This window comes from Theobroma umbraticum, unplaced genomic scaffold (assembly GCF_002168275.2).
Source record: "Theobroma umbraticum cultivar Fairchild unplaced genomic scaffold, ASM216827v3 scaffold_44.0, whole genome shotgun sequence".
Lineage (NCBI taxonomy): Eukaryota > Viridiplantae > Streptophyta > Magnoliopsida > Malvales > Malvaceae > Theobroma > Theobroma umbraticum.
In genome coordinates this window covers 6081816-6101165 of record NW_018397255.1, presented here as the reverse complement: position 1 = coordinate 6101165, position 19350 = coordinate 6081816, and the positions used below count along the sequence as shown (strand labels likewise).

General features: G+C 32.2%; 3 protein-coding genes and 1 pseudogene across 3 annotated transcripts; 2 read left to right on the top strand and 2 right to left on the bottom strand.

Moving 5' to 3' along the window:
* Nucleotides 1–400, top strand: part of LOC110429094 (squalene monooxygenase SE1-like) — a 3193-nt pseudogene extending 2793 nt beyond the window's left edge.
* Nucleotides 401–1868: 1468 nt separating this feature from the next.
* On the top strand, nt 1869–5804 carry FAS2 (Transducin/WD40 repeat-like superfamily protein). Its single transcript, XM_021418645.1, has 12 exons — nt 1869–2080; nt 2371–2482; nt 2894–2920; nt 3044–3116; nt 3593–3696; nt 3792–4006; nt 4092–4188; nt 4453–4525; nt 4690–4778; nt 4863–5001; nt 5113–5213; nt 5305–5804. The coding sequence occupies exons 1-12, from the start codon at nt 1967–1969 to the stop codon at nt 5526–5528; spliced, it is 1368 nt and encodes a 455-aa protein (XP_021274320.1). The 5' UTR covers nt 1869–1966; the 3' UTR covers nt 5529–5804.
* A 2972-nt stretch (nt 5805–8776) lies between these two features.
* LOC110409577 (protein TRACHEARY ELEMENT DIFFERENTIATION-RELATED 7-like) lies at nt 8777–9501 on the bottom strand. The gene has a single exon (XM_021418963.2). The coding sequence runs from the start codon at nt 9327–9329 to the stop codon at nt 8928–8930; it is 402 nt and encodes a 133-aa protein (XP_021274638.2). The 5' UTR covers nt 9330–9501; the 3' UTR covers nt 8777–8927.
* Nucleotides 9502–10847: 1346 nt separating this feature from the next.
* LOC110409073 (protein trichome berefringence-like 7) lies at nt 10848–15508 on the bottom strand. The gene is made up of 4 exons (XM_021418306.2): nt 13910–15508; nt 12383–12541; nt 11455–11762; nt 10848–11217 (listed from the first exon to the last, which is right to left on the bottom strand). Exons 1-3 carry the CDS (start codon nt 14809–14811, stop codon nt 11456–11458), a joined length of 1368 nt encoding a protein of 455 aa, XP_021273981.1. The 5' UTR covers nt 14812–15508; the 3' UTR covers nt 10848–11217; nt 11455.
* Between the last annotated feature and the right edge of the window lie 3842 nt (nt 15509–19350).

Below are 19350 nucleotides of genomic sequence, written 5' to 3'. Positions count from 1 at the left end.
CCTTTTTGTGTGTCTCAACTTTTCAATGCAAATGAACTTTCCTTTGTTTAATTGAGTGTGTTTTGGTTGCCATTGATGACTTGCAATAATGTGAGGTCGATCGGTGGCCAGCTAGTGCTGGAGGCAATTTCAATATTATTTATTGCAATTCAGGTTAAAAGGCTATATGTCTTATCTATAATGACTATAGCTAATAATTAGGCAAAGGATGCCCGCTATTGGGCTGAATTTAGTGCGCAAAAAAGATGATGAGGACGTTTATATCTTTCTTCAAATCTTTAATTAATTAGACTATTTCCCCCTTTGTTTGTCAAATTTGCTTGACTTGACAAATGAATATCTTCAGTTCAGATTTAGCTTTTGCCATTCTTCCAACTTCCATCATGAAGGTGAGGACTGAGGAGGTCTGGTTGTTGTACAAAATTTGAGATGGAATTAGGCGGTTTCAGCTTGCCAATAAAGGCCATAGATTGATTGATTGATTGTTACTGTTGAAATTTTGATATCCTTTTATTAGCAAGAGGATTAGATTAGAGCTGATTATTACTGATTACAATCTGGAATCTATTTCTCCTCATGATGATATTTCAACAGTAATAATTCAACAAATTAAATTATGTTATATATCCACTTAATTGGAGTGGTTAAGAATGAGAATTCATCTTAATTATTAGATTTTGAGACTCTAACTTGGAGATTTTAAATATGAATAAAATGAAATTTAAATATGAAAGAGTGTTATTTCCATTAAGTATAATATCTTAAAAAATTTCTAAATTATTTAAGAAAGTTCAAAAAGGTTTTTATATTTTTATTATATTTAATTAAATACTTGTATTTTTATTTTGAGTTAAATAAATTTTTATAATTAATAATTAACTTAATTAAAATATTATTTATCATTTTATGTGACGTGACATATATATAATATACTAATATATCATAATTATAATGATGTGACATGTTGACATCTTATAATTAATGATAACATGACATATTATTTTTATATGATAACATGATCATATAATATTTTTCACTATCTACGTTAACGTTATGTCCGTGTTAGGTGGATATAAAATGATAAGTAGTATTTTGATTAAATTGAAATAATTTAAAAAAAATAAGAGACTAAAATATCACGATTTTGAATAAAATAATTAAATTAAAAAATACTTTAATACAAAGACTTTCCAAATATTTTGACCGTTTATTTATGATATTATCAATCTTTATTTGGTTGCCACACTGTCTTCCTAATATTTGAATGTAAAATTTTCAATTTCAAAATTTAAAATTCTAATTAACTTTTGGAATAGGGTATCTCTTAATAATAAGTGTTTGGTTGTTACCTATTGTTATGGACGTTGTGCTAGTTTAATTTATATAAATATAAGATTGTTGAGTAAAGTACAACAAATAGAAAACATAATTATTATAATTGGTTAGTATTAAGCGAACATCAAGAACAATAGCATATCAAACATAACAAATCCATGCAAAAATTAAATTATGCATTTTGCTACCTATAAATGTTAAAATTTTTAATTTTTTAAAATTTTTTGTCCATGTGAATTTAATTTTGATTAAGATTTTTAAGTTTGAACTTGAAGTTATTGTTTTGATATAAATAATATAATGTATGTTTAATTTAATTATATTTTACTTATTTAAATATTTAAAAAGATTCAATTGTAAATATAAAACCTTTTTATTTATTTTAATAATAGTAATAAAATAATATGGCTTGGGCCTAGACAGGCTTGGGCTTAGATTTGAAAAGAGCAGGCTCGACTCAACCCGCTCCATGGAAAAAAAGGCAAGACTCTAATACGGTGGTTTCAGTGACAAAGAGAAAAGAGGGTCTGACATTTCCCGCCAAATCAAAGCAGGGCGCCAACGCAAATCCTCCTCTTCTTCTTTACTCTCCACTTTCCCAACCTAACCCTAGAAAAACAAAAGCAAAAAAATGAAAGGGGGCACTGTTCAGATAAATTGGCACGACACCAAACCCGTTCTGACCCTAGACTTCCACCCCATCTCCGGTCTTCTAGCCACCGGCGGCGCTGATTTTGACATCAAGGTTTTTTTTTTTATTCCTTTTAAATGGAGCCTCATTTTTTATTTCTTATTTCATTTTAATAGATCCATTCGTTCCATTTCTTTTATTTTTTGATTTAAAATCACTTTTCTATCTTAAATTTTTTAAAATTTTCTGTACAAGCAGGAACTTTGCTATTTTGCTAAATCAAGATGCTGTGATAAACCATATCTTGGGCAAGGGATTGCGGTTTAAAATGAAATTAACTTTGGTAATCGAGAGTCAAGCCAGGCTAATTAGATTATTGTTTTTCTCTTTATTGAACTTTTCAGCTATGGTTTATTAATTCAGGCGAAGCGCAGAAGAAAATCCCAACTGCTTCATATCAAAATAGTCTCTCTTACCATGGCTCCGCCGTTAATGCCCTTCGCTTCTCACCATCTGGTATAACGCTAAAACCCTTCCTTTGAGCTGATAACTTTATCATATTTAGAAATTCCGATGATCATATGTGTTTAGGTGGATTGCATGTAAATCACTTGACTTGTGTATTCAAATCGAATGTAAGAACTATTAGTGTAAAGCTCCAAATTTCAAAATCTTAGTCTTTTCTCAAAGTCTGCTGTTAATTAAATTGTTCTTGTTCAGTAACAATTGATTTGAGCTCGAGTTCAATCTTCAAATGTCTTCTGGTAGCTGCACTCTGTTTGTAACTTTTAAAATAAATGCTGTTCCCAGTTTCCATAAATTTATGCTTTGTAGCTGTGTGTTTATCTAAGATAATTTTTTTATGTTATCTAAAATTTAATTTTATTTGATGGCTAAGACAATCTTTTCTCTTTTTGTATCCTGCAGGAGAACAACTTGCCTCTGGTGCTGATGGTATGGCTTTATCACTGATATCTCTTTGCTTTTCCATCATATGATAAGTCTATTTTTTAGGTTCTTTAGTGAAAAGAATGGCAGTGGCAGAAAATTCTGAAGAAAGGGTTTTCTATGTGACAGGAGGTGAGCTAATCATATGGAAATTGCACACTACAGAAGCTGGTCAAAGTTGGAAAGTTTTCAAGAGTTTGTCGTAAGGCCTTTAGTCTGAATGCATTGCAGAGCTTCTAAGAGATAGCCATTTCTTACGAACTGTTTTTTCATTGTGGTGCTTGTGTGAAATCTTAGTAGGATGAAAGTTCCCTTGATTAAAACTATTCTTTTTTATCATTTAATTAGTAAGCGTTAGGTTGAATCTTAGTGAATTGTTGTGGTTCAGAGATGATTCTATCAAATTGATTATACTCTGAAAAAGAACAAGAAAATGCAATGTGATGAAATAGACTATATCAACATAAAAGCATACTTCTAAAAGGCAATTGCAAAGCTGGTAGGGACCAGAGGTCTAAGCTAATTCCCTCTAAATTTGGATTCAGCCTGATGGGTTTATCTTTTCCTTCACCTATTAGATAGCTTATATTGATGTAAATTTTCCATTTAGAAGCCTTTTTAGGGTCTAATTTTGTTGGGGTGAGTTCTGTGCTCATGACTGGGTTTCTTCTTGGCTAGATTTCACCGTAAAGATGTTCTTGACTTGCAATGGTCAAGCGATGGTGCATTTCTCATCTCTGGATCAGTTGACAATTCTTGCATCATATGGGATGCTAACAAAGGTAAAAAGGAGGATATGCAGGAGTCAAGATGTTGATAAAAATGCTTTGTTTAGTCTTTTATCATCATGATGATTATCATTTTTTATCATCTTCAGGTTCCGTCCATCAGATATTGGATGGCCATTTCCATTATGTTCAAGGTGTTGCCTGGGATCCCTTGTCCAAGTATGTTGCTTCTCTCAGTTCAGATAGGACTTGCCGAATTTATGTCAATAAGCCTCAAGCCAAAACAAAGGGTGTTGAGAAGTTGAATTTTATCTGTCAGCATACGATTGTCAAGGGAGAACAGCAACAAATAGATGATGCTAAGGTTAGAAAGTATCTTCTTTGTTACTTTTTGTATTCTAGATGGATTTGTCACTTATAACTAACCTCACAGATGGTTTGAGATACAGTCTGTAAAATACCATCTCTTTCATGATGAAACACTGCCATCATTCTTCCGTCGATTAGCCTGGTCACCTGATGGTTCGTTTTTACTACTGCCAGCAGGTATTGACCTAACTGCATGTCCAGTTCGATTAAATAGTTATCAATATACTTTAATACTTTCACTCTGGTTAAATATTTTGTCTTTTCACTCACTTCCCCTATCATCATTTGTGGGCAGTAATTTGAATTTCCATCCTTAATAGTTCTGAACCAATTCACTTACAGAATTTAACTGTAGCTCCTCACATCTTTTAAAGAGTATGGACTTGCTGTGTTGGTTCCATTGATAGCAGTGCATTTTGTTTCACATTTCTTGCATTGCAGGTTTTTATAAAATCCCAGCTTCATCTGAAACAGTAAACACTACTTATGTCTTTTCCAGAAAGGACCTGTCAAGGTAAAGACATTTACTCTATTATGTATTACTATGGAGGCCTGACATCTATCATATCTTAATGCATAATTAGTCACAATATTTTATTATTGTAAGAATTTTGTAACCTAAATTGTTTTCACCTAATTTTTATTTACATTAGCTTTTGTTATTTTTCTGGGTGGCAGACCTTCTTTGCAGCTCCCTGGTGCTAGCAAACCAGTTGTCGCAGTTCGTTTCTGCCCTATAGCTTTCAACCTTCGGGGGTCAAACCCAGGTACCTTTGGCTGGTAATGCTTTATTGTTATGGAGGCTACCATGAATTTTAATGGTAATTTGATTTTCCTTTCTGACTTTGCAGCTGGCTTTTTCAAGCTTCCTTATCGCCTCATTTTTGCAGTTGCAACTTTGAATTCATTGTACATTTATGATACAGAGAGTGTTCCTCCAATTGCAATTTTGGCTGGTCTTCACTATGCAGCCATAACTGACATTGCGTGGTAAATATTAGGACTTCCCAAGAAGATATGCTCCTAGTTTAATGGCTATCATTTTTTGATTGAGTTTTATCATTTGGAGTTCTGAGTGGCTACTATTTTTGTTGGTGAAAGGTCATTTGATGCTCGTTATTTAGCATTGTCATCTCAAGATGGTTATTGTACTTTGGTAGAATTTGAGAAGGACGAACTGGGACAACCCAGTTCTTTATTAGGTTTGTTGTTTATTCATTTATATGCTAATGTTTGTCCATTAATTTTCTTTTCATTTGGCCTTTAATCACTTCTAACAAAAATTTTTTCTAGAACCTATGAATGTCGACAAAAAGAGCCCTGTTGTCCAGAAGCCTGATGACATGGTGATTGAAACTGCTAAAGAAGATGATTCAATTACAGCAGAAAACAGAAAGACAGAATGTATGGAAAGGAGAGAAGGGAAACAGCCAACACCAACACCGAGCACGGTGAATGCTCCCATCTCAAATAAGCCAGCCAAGAGGCGTATTACTCCAATGGCAATCGATCCATGATACTGTCGTGCTATCTTCTGTAAAATTTTTGTAGTTGATAATACGCCAAAGTTTCCATCTGCATGGGGCTGAATTAGTCATCAGCCATTTGATGTATCATGTTTGGTATACAGAAAATTAATGCAATCTATGTATTCCCGTGAAGAATTGCGGTACACTAGTAACCTTTTCCCCTGTAAGCAATCCAAGTGAGATAACAAGCAGATTGTATAGCAACCTTCAACTCCGATCATGATGGCGGCAGATTGATGCTTTTTTAACGATTTGTATGTGAAGAATTTTGCTTGAATCGTCTAACTGTTGAGAAATGTTTTGACATTAGGCATTTGCTTAGGTGAAGCACTTGTTTCCTAGGATCCTTTTTCTTCTTCAAGTTCCACTCCCATCGTTCGAGATCTTATTACTTCATTGAAAAATCAATAAACTTAAAAGCTATTTTAACATACAGTTTCATAACAGGTAGATTCAACTCTCAAGTTAAAAAATTAAAATTGGTAGATATGTGTATGTGACTTTAACTTACGAAATCTGCAAACATCCCATCATATTTATAAAGATTGGTTAAGACTTCAGCTAAAATAATAATACTAAACAGTTTATTGGTAGGCTGCATTTCGTTCTTGACAACCCCATAACTTGAAGATATAAAGATTGCCATTCTCTTACTTGTTGCCTAACTTATTACGCTATTTGCGTATAAATATTGACAGTTTTCATTGCCTTATGATTCATAGTATTGTCTATTAGCTGTACAAAGTGTAAGAAAGCAATGAAGAGCCAACACGGTTTTGTTATCTTTATGCTCTTTATTCTGTTATCTTCTGGTAAGCCATTCCATCATCATATTTTCTCCATTTTTAAGTTTCCATCAAGCAAATAATTATGCTTTACTTAGCTTATCAATCCACTTGAATGATGATAATTTTCAATTATGCAGCATCGACAATAATTAATATTCAACTCTAATTTCTGTTTTGATAGCATTTGATTCTCAAGTTCTAAATTCCATTTCTTTTTCATTTTATTCATATGTTTATTGAATAATATATTGACTAAATTTTGAATTTCAAAATTAATATTATAGACCATTTAAGCAGAATATTCCATGTTATAATGCATACAGGATACGAGGTAATGGGGCAAAATGAAGGGCGAGTATGTGCTACACCAGAAGATTTACCAGGTTGTGCAGATTCAAGCTGCCTCAATTTGTGCCTACAAAAATATGGAGATAAGGCAAATGGATTATGTCAAGCTAATTCATGCTTGTGCTTCCACCCATGCTAATTTTTTTGTTCTTCCCAATACATAATTTTGATTAGTATATAAACAGTACTAGCTACAGCTCAATATTGGCAAATCCATCCAAAGTTATATATATGATGTTTGATTCTCTTTATATATATATATATATATATATATATATATATATATATATGTATGTATCTTATCTTTTAAAATTGTGTAATTGAGGGAATCCCTTCTAACATTTAATATTTCCTTTAATCTTAATTTACAAAAAATAAAAAAGTTGTGAAGGACACTGTATGTACAATAACAAACTTTGAGATTTATCTTTCCTTTTTCTTTTTTCTCATTAAGTAAATTGAAGTAACAAATTAAACAACATATATATATTTAAATTCTTAAATATAAATGTTCTTTTAGATGATTCTTATATAAATCCCGTTGTCCTATACATGCAAGGAACAAACATAATGAAGCAAGAGAAAAAGATAGTTTTAAGTTTTTTTGTTTTCATTTTTTAATGAACTGATTTGGGACACAATTTTTTTCCTTTAAAAACTTAATTTCCAAAAAATATTATCAGAGAAAGCAATATAAAATAAAGAGAAAAAAAGAACAAAAAAGAATTAAGGAATTGCGACAAAGATGAATGGTACAGTGAGTAATATGTTGGGTACGTAAGTTAATATTATGTGCTTAGGTTGGCCAACTACATATTTTTACCTATTAACATATGCTTTGATCATAGGAATAATTGGTTTTGTTTAAGAACACAAATTGAAGGAAAGAGTAGCACCAAGTTGAAAGGCAGTTGAGTTGCATGAGCCACCAACTTAATTAATAATTATCCATCTGACTCATTAATTTGTAGAAACTAATTAATTGGGATGTGAAAATTTCAAATTTATCTTTTATTTATCTATATAATTCAACTCAAAGATGAGTGGGAGATACACATTTATGGAATAATATTTCAAAACCTTGATATAGATTTAGGCCTAGAAAGTAGAAAATTGGTATGAGTAGAGAATCTTGATTTATGCTATGTGGTACTGTTCCTTTGTATGGGAAATAAATAAATAATTTACAATATTTTGTTGAATAGAAATGATACATGGCATCCATATTATACGTACTTATTAACTACTGATGAACTTTGTTTCCAGTAAATTCATCATTATTGAAAAAAAAATTGTAAAATGCTTTTTGTTAATTGTATATGACTTAATCTTTGTTAAAAACTAATGAAGGTTTAGATCTTCATTAATTAATGATTTAAGAAAGAATTTTTTAATTGAATTGATATATATATATATATATATATAGTTACTATTGAACCAAATTATGAATTAAAAAAAAAACTAACTCTTATGATTGTAAATCTGACCATGCAAAGCAACGATAATTATACAATGGTTTCCCAAAGACCATTTTTATTGAAATGATCAATATAAATTTTATAGTTTTAGTAAAATTCAATAAAGTAGTGGGTTAATAATAATAATGATGATGATGATGATGATGATGATGATGATTGCCTGATTTAATTTTTTTTATCTCTTTATTTAAAAACTTTTAAGTTTGCATATTTTGTATTCCATAATAATATATATGTATGTATGTATAATCCAATTTTGCACCATATATAATAGATAATGACCACTTAAAAGAGAGACACTTGATGATGACTACTTTCCATGAGCTATCTTGATCAATGCTTGGGAAATGTCATGAACTTCCGAGAATATTCAAGCCTCGAAACAGGCCTTGATGGATTCAATCCTTAAATGTTTCAAGCATGATGTTCCATAGACGTTGAAGACTGAAATGAAACAAAGAAAGAAGGTATCTCATCTCCTAATGGTAGTGAGCCTGCACTCCTCGTCAATGACAAGCATACTCCAGTGTACCATAATAATAGAAAAAGCAAACCTTTTTTAGTACTCTAATTCTTTTGTATGTGCTTTGCTTGTGATTATTCATATAAATTAAGGAGCAAAATAAGTATTAGTAGCTTTTTATTCCTTCAGAAACACTTTTGACAAAGGAATAGGGGAAGAATAAAAATATTCCATGCCTTAACAGAGCAGGATTATTATATGAAGCATAAGCACCTCTCAGTTTGCTGCTGATGCCATTCATTTTCACCACTCAATCAGCCTTATGCTCAAGAAGGTGATGATGATTGGGGCCAGGAGGATCTGCTGCCATATCTGAAGCTTGAGAAATATCTTGTGAAGATTTAAGATGTGATCCTTCACTGATCTTTTTGTTTTTCTTGATTTCTTCTTCAATATGAACATCCTCTTCTATTAGCAATACAGCGTTTTGTTCACCATGAGGGCCTGGTATAATGGCTTCCTGGACTTTGACATGTTCATCTATGCTTATTATTTCTGTTTTCTCAACCATTTTCTTCTTTCTCTTTTTAATGAAGCAGCATAGAGCAACTGACAGGAATGCAAGGAAGAATAGACCGCCAAGAGAAACAAAGACAACGATTATTACAGTTGAATGATGTCCGGGGGCTGGTGGTGGTGGAGGTGGAATCATATGAGGTGGTGGTGTCACAATAGGAGAGGGAGGTGGAAGGGGATGGGGAGGTGGTTTTGCTGCAGGTGGTGATGGATAGAATGGATGATGTGGGGGTGGTGCTGGAACTGGATGTGGTTGTGGTGGTGTAATGGGATTATGTGGTGCCGGCGGAGGACTTTGGTTTTGAAGGGACGGGACTGTGGGAGACGGTGGTACTTTTGGGAGGATGGGGCATTTGGAGGTGGTTGCACTTTGGGAGGGGTTGGAATATAATGGGGTGGTGCTGGAACTGGATGTGGTTGTGGTGGTGTAATGGGATTATGTGGTGCCGGTGGAGGGACTTTTGGTTTTGAAGGGGACGGGACGTTGGGAGATGTTGGTACTTTTGGGGAGAATGGGGCATTGGAGGTGGTTGCACTTTGGGAGGGGTTGGAATATAATGGGGTGGTGCAACTTTTGGAGGGGCTGGAGTAAAATGAGGTGGTGCCACGTTTGGAGGAGTCGGAGGTTTATAAGGCGGTGTTGGCCTTGGAGGGGAAGGATGGTTATTAGGTGGTGGCATTTTTGGACGTGATGGAGGACCATGGGGTGGTGGCAGAGGGAAATATGGGAAGTACATGTTGGTAATAGAAGCCATTTCTATGTGAGAATGTGAGAAGTAGTGATTGCGGAAGACTTGTTCGTGATGATACTGGCCTGAGATGGAAGAAGGGCATATATAGATGCTAATTGTAGTGTTGCTGCCTCGTGCTTATGTGAGTGGTTTTGCGTTCTTCTACGGTTTTAGTTACTTGACTGTCATGCTAAGATTGTTGTTGCCTTGTCAGTGATTGCAGTAGAAAGCACTTCTTGCATATTTATTATTGATTTTGCATCAGAGCTTTTCACTATTCATTTCATGATGTATTGAGAGGTTGATTTCTGTGTTACTTTCCCTTTTAGACCAAATGGTCATGATTTGCAATCTTCTGAAAATGACTTCCTCGGGATGGCACCTGATCATCAAAATTCAGAATTTTGGCATTGCATCTACCGAGAAATGAACTTGTTCATAGTTTTCTTGATCAAACATAATCTTTTAAAAAAGAAAAATCCACACTTGATTTTTTGAATAAGAGATACATACACCTAACATTATATTTAATAATCAATAACATTTACATAATAATTTTTAATCTGCAAGTTCATTGTCTATTTGTCCCTCAAGAATTCTTGAACGTTTCTTCAATTTACAGCAAATTAAATACCCAAGTTTTGAGGTTTTACCTGGTACCATCATTCACATGTCTGAGTTTAATGATGAACTATTATGATGGAGAAAACAAAACTAATGTTCTAGTGATTTAAATGGAAATTGAACTAGTCTTGAAACTATACCATCATGTTTTGGATAAGCTTTGACATTGTTTCATTTCAATTGCAGGCTTGGATTTGCAGTGAATATATTATCATCTGGCCACAGAATAGAGGGAAACAAATATGTTTAGTGTTTAATCTGACCTTAGCAACATTATATATATGCCTTAAAAAGAACAGTAATGGCGAGTACAACAACAAATGTATCTCTTAACGTGGTGAATCATCAAAATTTTAATATTTGAACAGGACATGGACAAATTTGTTACATTTGAATACCCAATTTTGGCCGCTTCTCACATGTAAAACGTAAGAAAAGGGCAAGAAAGAATGAAAAAATTAGTTTCTCTTACACGTTCCTTTATTTGTGTAACTCTACATTTTTCTCTATAAAAAATTGAGTGCTTTGCCAAGAATTGCAGACTTGTCATACTGGTTCCCGGAGGATTATAGGTCTTTGTGCGAGGTGAATTTCGATCCATGTTAATTTCGAGTTCAGAGGAAAGGTGCATGCAGACCAGGGTTCAATCATCGCTCTTGCTAATCCAATCTGCATCAATCACAGAGAACTCACTCAAAATGTGGTTACCACCTGAAAAACTACAAAAGTTTTCCTTCTAAACTGTGCTGCTATTGGAGATGGAATGGATTCTCAAAAGCAAGGACAATAAATAAAAGCATCAAAAAGGAAAAAATTCATCCTAGAGCATGAAGATCAAATTGAGGAGTGTATAAATTATAGCTGTAAAGCTGGAAATAAGTGAAATCAGAGAGGAAATGAACTCACACTATTCTTTATAAACTGCAGGAAGTTCATAAGCAGCAAGCAGGTATGAGAGGAAAATTTCATTCCAGACATCAGGTACGCCAGGAAGACACCAGTGGCTACAATCAGGCACAGTTGGATTGTCACTCCACCTGCCCACATGTGCATCTCTTCGGAGAGCCGACATGGAAGTTACATGCAGAAGAGTTATAGGAACAGTCATATTCTTTATCACTTCGAAAATAGTCTCTGAAAAAATGCTTTGATCCCTCCCTTCAGTTTCTGATAATGGATTCTGGGTCACATTGCAAAACCGACGTGATTTTTCACTGATGCAGAAATAAAAAAAGTTTAATAATTTATAAAATGGCAAACAAACCTGATTTTGAAATTAAGCAGACAAGAAAATAATGTAATTAATTATATATAAATAAATGGTAGGACAAAATTAGTCCAATAAATGATGGTTGACTGCAACAGGAACCAGCCAGAAACAGACCCAACTTCGAAACCATTTAAGAGAAGAATAATTTACAAAACTATGAAATAGATGTGAAGATCTGAAATTGTTCAAATTGTACATATATGCCAAGTCAGGGTTGTTTGCTGAAACAGAGCAAAAGCTGCAACACAATATCAGTTTGTGAGAAGCAAGAGAGAGAGAGAGAGAGAACAGCTCATATGGCATTCACACCAAGAAGAACAGACAGGACATTTGGTTTTTTGTTTGTCCAGTGACAGGACAGCAGTTAAAAATAAGGTAACATAACACAGTTAATTCAGCACCTACAAGGACTTCATTTTGAGTAATATGTTTGGAAAGAGCAAAATGGTGCAGCTGAGTGTTATATTCCTCCGTTTAAAGAGTTGGGTTCAAATCCCTCTTCTCCAAAAATTGTACTTGATCAAAGAAAAATAAAAGAAATAGCATCACGATATTGTTGATTACCTCCAGTGAGATGGCTCGAATGTCCGGAAAAAGACAAGTGTTCTGTTTGCATCAATCATGTTCTCAACCCATGATGCCCAAGTACCTAGTGCAGTTCTGAATGCGGTAGGAATTGACATTCCAAGCTTTACTGAATTTTCAACCTGAAAGTAGCAACCACTGCAAAGAAAGAATTCAGGAGCATTTGTTAAATGTGTAAATAAAAGCATCCAGAAAATGCTTCCAAGCTAAATGTCATTTTTAATTAGAGACAAAGCTGGTCTTGCTTATACTGTAGACTAAGTTCATTGAACACTATGTGGTCAAAAAAGCACATTTGAGGATCCAGCATAAAACTAAACATTAGAATACAGTAAAGGCCAGTGAGGTGTCACCTGGATTCTCTTTCAATTTAGAAAATTTTGAATTGTATATTTCGGGCATCGGTTTAACTAATCATTTAATTTTTCAAATTTACTTTTCCCTTCTTTGAGCAACTTTGGAATAATAACTGATACCGACTTTGCTGTTTTCAAACTACAGGACAGGGTAAAAAAGAGAAACCTTTATTTAAACAAGCTGCAGGAGGGAAAAATGTAAGAATAATATTATATGAAGGTAATCAGGAAATATTTTTTTAGTTTCCCATCAGCATTCTCTCATGACATTTGAAGTGTCCATGTTGATTGAAGAATGGTAATCTACTTGTCCAGGAAAAAGTGTTTTGCTTTCCAACCTCCAAAATGGCAGAAGTTGCAAGCTCAAGAGTAGTAGGGATCCAAATTAAAACAGCAGCACAAAAATGAATTCATGTACATTTTCCTTAAGTATCATAAAAGTTTAGTTTCAAATTCTTCACACTGTAGCCCAAAGAAACAGAACCAAATGACTGAATCATGGCAATGTACAAAATTAGATAGACATTATTAATCAATGTGGACAAGTCCCAACTCATTGTATCTCCTAGAAGTGAACACTAGAATGACCCCTACTTGGAAAGAAAGATCGTGGGCTTTATAATTTGCCCAATTGTCAAGTACAACAGGGTAAGTATTCCAGCAGTAAGGGATCCTTCACAGTCAAAATTCTCACAAAGGTCACAATACAGTAAATGTTATGCAATAAGTAGAAAACAACAAGAGGATGTATAATACAACTACCAAAGTAAACCATTAACATGTTGCAGCAACTGCTAGCTTTTTCCCTAACTATCAATCAAAAAAAAAAAAAAAAAGAGAAGGCAGAAAGAAGTGGGGGGAGATAGAAACTTTTCTTTAAGATTCAATAAGTGACATTCATTTAATCATATGGACTTTGAAAGATGGAAAAAAAGAATAACCCCAGATATAAAGAGCATCATTGACACTTAAACAAATGTTATTTATAAGCACAGAAAGTAACATTGCAACAGAGTCTAGAGCATCGCTTTTGACATGCCATCAAATTCGTTCATGAGAACTCTCAAATTGAAGATATTGCTTTTTGAAATAACAAGAAATTAACCATATGACATCATGTAAGTTCACAGACAGACTGAAGGCAACTTACGTTTCAAAGAGCTTCCCTGGTACCCACCATTGTCCCGTGTTGAATATGAGAACATCTGCATTAATCCACTCATTGCTAATATCATCCAACTTGTCCAACTTAAGGGTTGACCTAACACGCTTTGGAGCATGTCTAGGCATCCAACCATGTTGCACCAAGAAAACTGAGCGAAAGAACTCAATGGTAAAATTGAAGGAACTAAACCGCACACCTAAAAACCTGATCCGTTTAGTTATCTTATTCCCATTAACTTCATAAACACTCTTCTTATCTTCCACTCCAGTCATGAGCAAGCATATCAATGATTCCCACTGTGTTCTACTCATAGAATCTCCAACAAAAACAACCCTTTTATCTCGAAGCATTTCCAGAACATTTTGCACATTGAACCTTGGGATATCACAATTTTTTGGTTTCCACCTCCATTTAAGATAATCTTTATCTTTCCTGCCATTTCCCAAGCAATTGAATCCTTGTTCTGCAAATGGACATTCAGAAGCATTGTATAATGGGTAACTATCATCTATAACCCAGCTTCCATCAAAAATATCACAAACATCGCTCGATTCATCAAATTTTGACACACTATACCCAAGAAATGCTTGGCTGAGACTAGGGAGAACAAACATATAACCTCCACCAATTACTATAAAAAATGAAATCAGAGCCCCAATGAGAATAAGCACAGGAAACAAGCGTGAGACCCAGCCCAACCTATGATGAACTCTAGGACTAGCAAAACCCGGAGGTTTAGGGCTAAGAACATTCAAGGCGCTGGGGCTTGCAATACTCAAAAATCTCGGGCTTTCAACATTCAACGCCCTTCGGTTGAATGATGTACTCCTACTAAAATTATTCACCATCTCAATCAATTCATAATGCCAATATATTCCAAGTAACATTCATGAAACCAAGCATCATTTTTTCTACCATCTTCTACCACCAACATTCAACAAACTCCCAACAAAAACAGCAACCCAAAATGAAAAGATTATACCTTTAAGATCTTCAATAACCCATTTATCTATAAACAACTTCAAACACGTTATATAATTGATCCAATATAAGTACCACACTATCCATTAACAAAATTTCACCGTCAGTTCAAATAAATGCTCCGCATTCAGCTCACAGAAATATAAGAGTTTCAAAGTAGAGCAACAACATTATATAGAAGTAAAACGAGACGAGCATATCTATACATATCCAATGCTCAAATTACAGCTTTTCCAGAAATTCAAGCTGAAAGCTATCATCTTTATCACAACTCATTTGACATCAACGACCAAATAAACAAAATGGGTTTTTGCCAAATCTCAAGAAAAACAAACCCAGATGCAAAAAGAACAGAGAAATCCAATAATTCGGATGAATTAAATGAGAAAAAAAAAAGATCTTACTTAGCTGGTGGATGAAGGCAGAGTTAGAGAGAAATATAGCATTGAAATGAATGAGAAAGAAGAAGAGAGAAATGACAGAATGCTTCAATGGAAAGGAATGGGAGAGATAAGTGGGCTGTGAAGAGAAGGAGATCGGAGAGGTGGTTAAGAGAAAGAGACAGCACTACATGAAAATATATGAATGGAAAATCATACACAAAGCTTCCACCAGAAAATTATATTATAAACAAAGCCTGCTGAAAGTATTGTTGTTACAATTATATTATAATAATAAACAATAACTTATTAAGCAGTTGAAGATTTTGTCCTGGAGGAGGTTATTTTTGTAATTTCATTATCTATTAATTTTTCCTTTAAATGTGTGTTGTCTTAAAATTGGATTTGCCATCTTTCTTAATTTTTCATTTCTAGGTCTAGATAGTTGATCCAATACCAACAGCATAATCATTATACAAGAAAGGATTTGAATTCGTTTATTCCAATTAAAAGATACTAATTAATAATTATAATTGAATCCAATGTTCAGATGTATTACAAGAAAAATATTTTCCTTCTCTAACATACAAAAAAAATGTAATTACTGAATGAATTTGATTTTTTTTCCACAATTTTAAAAATGAGATTTACTATTGTAAAAAAGAAATAAAATAAATTAAATTATACTTTTAATTTACAGCAAGATAAACTTTCTTTCATAACTACTTAAACTCTTAGGTTTTGCTTTCATTTCTAAGAAATTATTGTAAAACAATAAAACAACATAAAAATTTAGGAGTTTGTTGGTCTAGAATGATGTAATTTTTTATTTTTCACAATAAATTAAAAAATAAAAGAACATTTAAAATTAAGACATACAAGTGAAAATAAATTGAAAAATTACAAAATTTAATTTATATGAATAAAAAAATAAATGTCAAAGTATGCTTCTTAAAACTACCATGTTAAATATAATGTAAATATTCATGTTTCGTTATTATTTTTTATGAGTGGAAGGGGATTCAAATTTTACTTTTTGAATAGATAAATTATATATTAATCAATAAACTAAATCTGGGGGTGTTATACTTCGTTATTGCTAAAAGAGTATTACAAAATTAATTTTAAATCTCATCTACTTCAAATTGAGTTTTTGAAAAATATTTTGATTATATAAGGCCTTTGATCTATTTTTTGATTAACAATTTTTCATAACAATGATTGAATATAATTTTTAATGCCAAAAATTAAAAAATATATTTTAAAAATGAATATAAAACATAGAAAAAATTGTTGGTATTTAAAGAAGAAAATACATATAATTTTAAGACAACTCAAAAAAGAAAGGTGGATATTTAATTTAGAAGAGGAATGATAACATGTTGAGTTTTATGCTTTCTTGAAATTTAATGTGTTTTCTTATTGTATTATATTAATTGAAAATATGTAAAACATCCTAGGATTATAATGAGAGAAATCTTATTGAATGAGTAATCAAGAAATAATTGAATTAATTTTAAAAAGTAAGTTTTTTAAAATTTCTTATTTTCAAAAGCTTTTAAAAATACTTTTTTGTTTTTTTTAAACATCTAAAACCATGTAGTGTATTTAATTTTAATCCGTATACTTGAGAGTTAAAAACCATAATTTGACATAATGGGTAAGAGTGATGGTGGTGAAATATTTCATGGCAAAGTTTAGGTAGTATATAATAAGGGAGGAGAGATTCGCTTACACCCTTTAATATGTTTTATACTATTTATATTTAATAAATCCAATCATTGAAGTTCATACTTTATTCAAGTAGATCATGAATATCAAATTTCAAGTTATATTGTCTAATTAATTATTTGATATAATAAAATTTTTATTGTTAAATATGGTGATTCAAAAATTTTATTTGCATTGATGAATATGAGTAGTTGTTTAATCTAACAGTCGATTCATTAAAATATTAATTATATATGAAGTTATAAGAAGTTATAAAAGCGAAGAGGTTTACAACAGTATAATTTGATAACATTTACCACACACACATAAAGCATAAATTTTTTTATCTCGAATTTGTGACCTTCACATTATTAGCATGACTCTCTAACCAATTGAGCTAATAAGCCTTTTTTATTAAAAAAATTTCAATACATTTCTTTGAATCGTGTTTGGGATGCATGCTTGAGTTTAGTTTCCTTTCGAGTTTTTCTTTCTTTAATTCTCCTCCTTCTCTCTCTCTCTCTTTTATTTGTTTGTTTTCACTTGTTCTCGAATTATGAAAGATTAAAAAGTTCCATTAGAAATGGTATTAAGATGTAAAGTTGTAAATTGCATCAAACTATCCTTTTAATTAGGGCTAATTAGAACCAAATGGTGATCAAGGCCGACTCTAAGGATCTAATGAATGTGAACAAGCTTATAAGGCATATGAGATGAGGGGTAAGGCCCTTTTCAAGTTTATCGTGGAGCCAAGATATAAGATAACAAATCAACGACATAAATACATACATATATATAATTTAAAAATCTATTTATCTTTAAATTTTTTATTCTATGTATTGTTCAATATATATTTATATGGACGCTCTCATATATTCAATATTTAACTTTTTTTTTCAATAGCTTATTTTGAATCACATATTTTGTTCAAAAATGATTATGTGAATGGCTTAAAAGCTAGTTTGGTTCAGAGTTATAGGTATGTTTATTTATAATTGTTGAATTTCACTATAATTAAAATGTTAATCACTGTAATAGTTGTGATAAAAGAATTTTAACTGCAGTGGTTTGCTAAAACAATGTAAGAACCAACTGTTTTGCGATTGAACATGATTTTTATTGTATTAAAAATATCAATATCCCCTGATTAAAATCAAATGAATTTTATTTTACTATTTTAGCATCATGTTCATTTTATTAAATTTAATCTTCTCACAGCACTTCAACCAATGCTATACATTTTGCACTATCAAATCACAATTTTACATTTTTTAGCAAATTTCAAATTACAATCGTAATTTTGAATTGCAACATGCAATGATCAAATTAGAATTTTTAATTAACTCCTTTGCAAGCCCCCCAGGAGGCTTAATCTCACCTTGATCTCTTGCACAAAGGATTAATTGTTTAAACACTGACTAAATCCATAAATCATTACCAACTCAAGTCAAAACTATTTTTTTTAAAAAAAAATCTAATAACAGAAGAACAATTATATATTTAACCAATAAATTATGAATGAAAAATAAGCAAAAAAAAAGTATACAAGAATAATACTCATCTTAGAACAAAAACCTAATTAATGAGAGACTGAAGTATAGTTTCATTTTATTATGTTTGGGTTGGAAAACCGTTCATGCCTACAGCAATTATAGACAAACTGAAGTTTGGAAATTATGATACAAAGTCACTATTGGCTCAAACCTCAAGTTGGATGGAAAATTGTGAATATGTTTGGCATTAAATTGCAGTCTTAATCAGTTTTTAATACCCAAATGAAAGTTGATGTATTAATATTTAGATCATAGATATGGGCGTGAGTGTGTATTTGGTAGTGATACCTTTATATATTGCTAGATATATATTGCATGTGGCACCCAAATGCAAGTTAAGAAGCTTGATTTTTATCATCTTGAATAAGTATTATAGCCAGAAGAAAAATGTAACGACCTTGTATATTTATCACTTTATCTTGGAATAAAGCAATAACAAAAGGAGTAGCAAAACTCCATCTGTGAAAAGATTTGATACATCTGGCAATGGCAATCCTAATACAACTTCTTCAATTTCATGTAAATGAGAATTATAATATCAAAACTTAGTTTTAAATGAATCTCTCTCAAATAACATTGGAAACATACTCAACAAGGTTTATCTTTTATCATCTTTGCTGCCAAATCTTTGAGGAGAACAAAAATAAGAACAAGGAAAGACAATGCATTGCCAGGTTTTTTTAAGGTCACATCCACGTTTTCTTCATTTTCTTTTTTGATATAGGACTTAATTAGAATTTCTATCCAAATCTTATCCCACCTCTACTAATTGAGCTAAGCGTTTAAGCTCAAGTGCCCATAT

Bases quoted from the DNA above. Each gene is read 5' to 3' on its own strand.
- LOC110409577 (XM_021418963.2), bottom strand. From the start codon at position 9,329: ATGATTCCACCTCCACCACCACCAGCCCCCGGACATCATTCAACTGTA.
- FAS2 (XM_021418645.1), top strand. From the start codon at position 1,967: ATGAAAGGGGGCACTGTTCAGATAAATTGGCACGACACCAAACCCGTT. The intron at 4,189-4,452 runs GTATTGACCTAA...CTTGCATTGCAG, and splicing joins GTTTTTACTACTGCCAGCAG to GTTTTTATAAAATCCCAGCT. The intron at 5,214-5,304 runs GTTTGTTGTTTA...AATTTTTTCTAG, and splicing joins ACAACCCAGTTCTTTATTAG to AACCTATGAATGTCGACAAA.
- LOC110409073 (XM_021418306.2), bottom strand. From the start codon at position 14,811: ATGTTACTTGGAATATATTGGCATTATGAATTGATTGAGATGGTGAAT. The intron at 12,542-13,909 runs GTAAGTTGCCTT...CTTTCTTTGCAG, and splicing joins CCAGGGAAGCTCTTTGAAAC to TGGTTGCTACTTTCAGGTTG. The intron at 11,763-12,382 runs GTAATCAACAAT...TTTCTGCATCAG, and splicing joins TTCGAGCCATCTCACTGGAG to TGAAAAATCACGTCGGTTTT.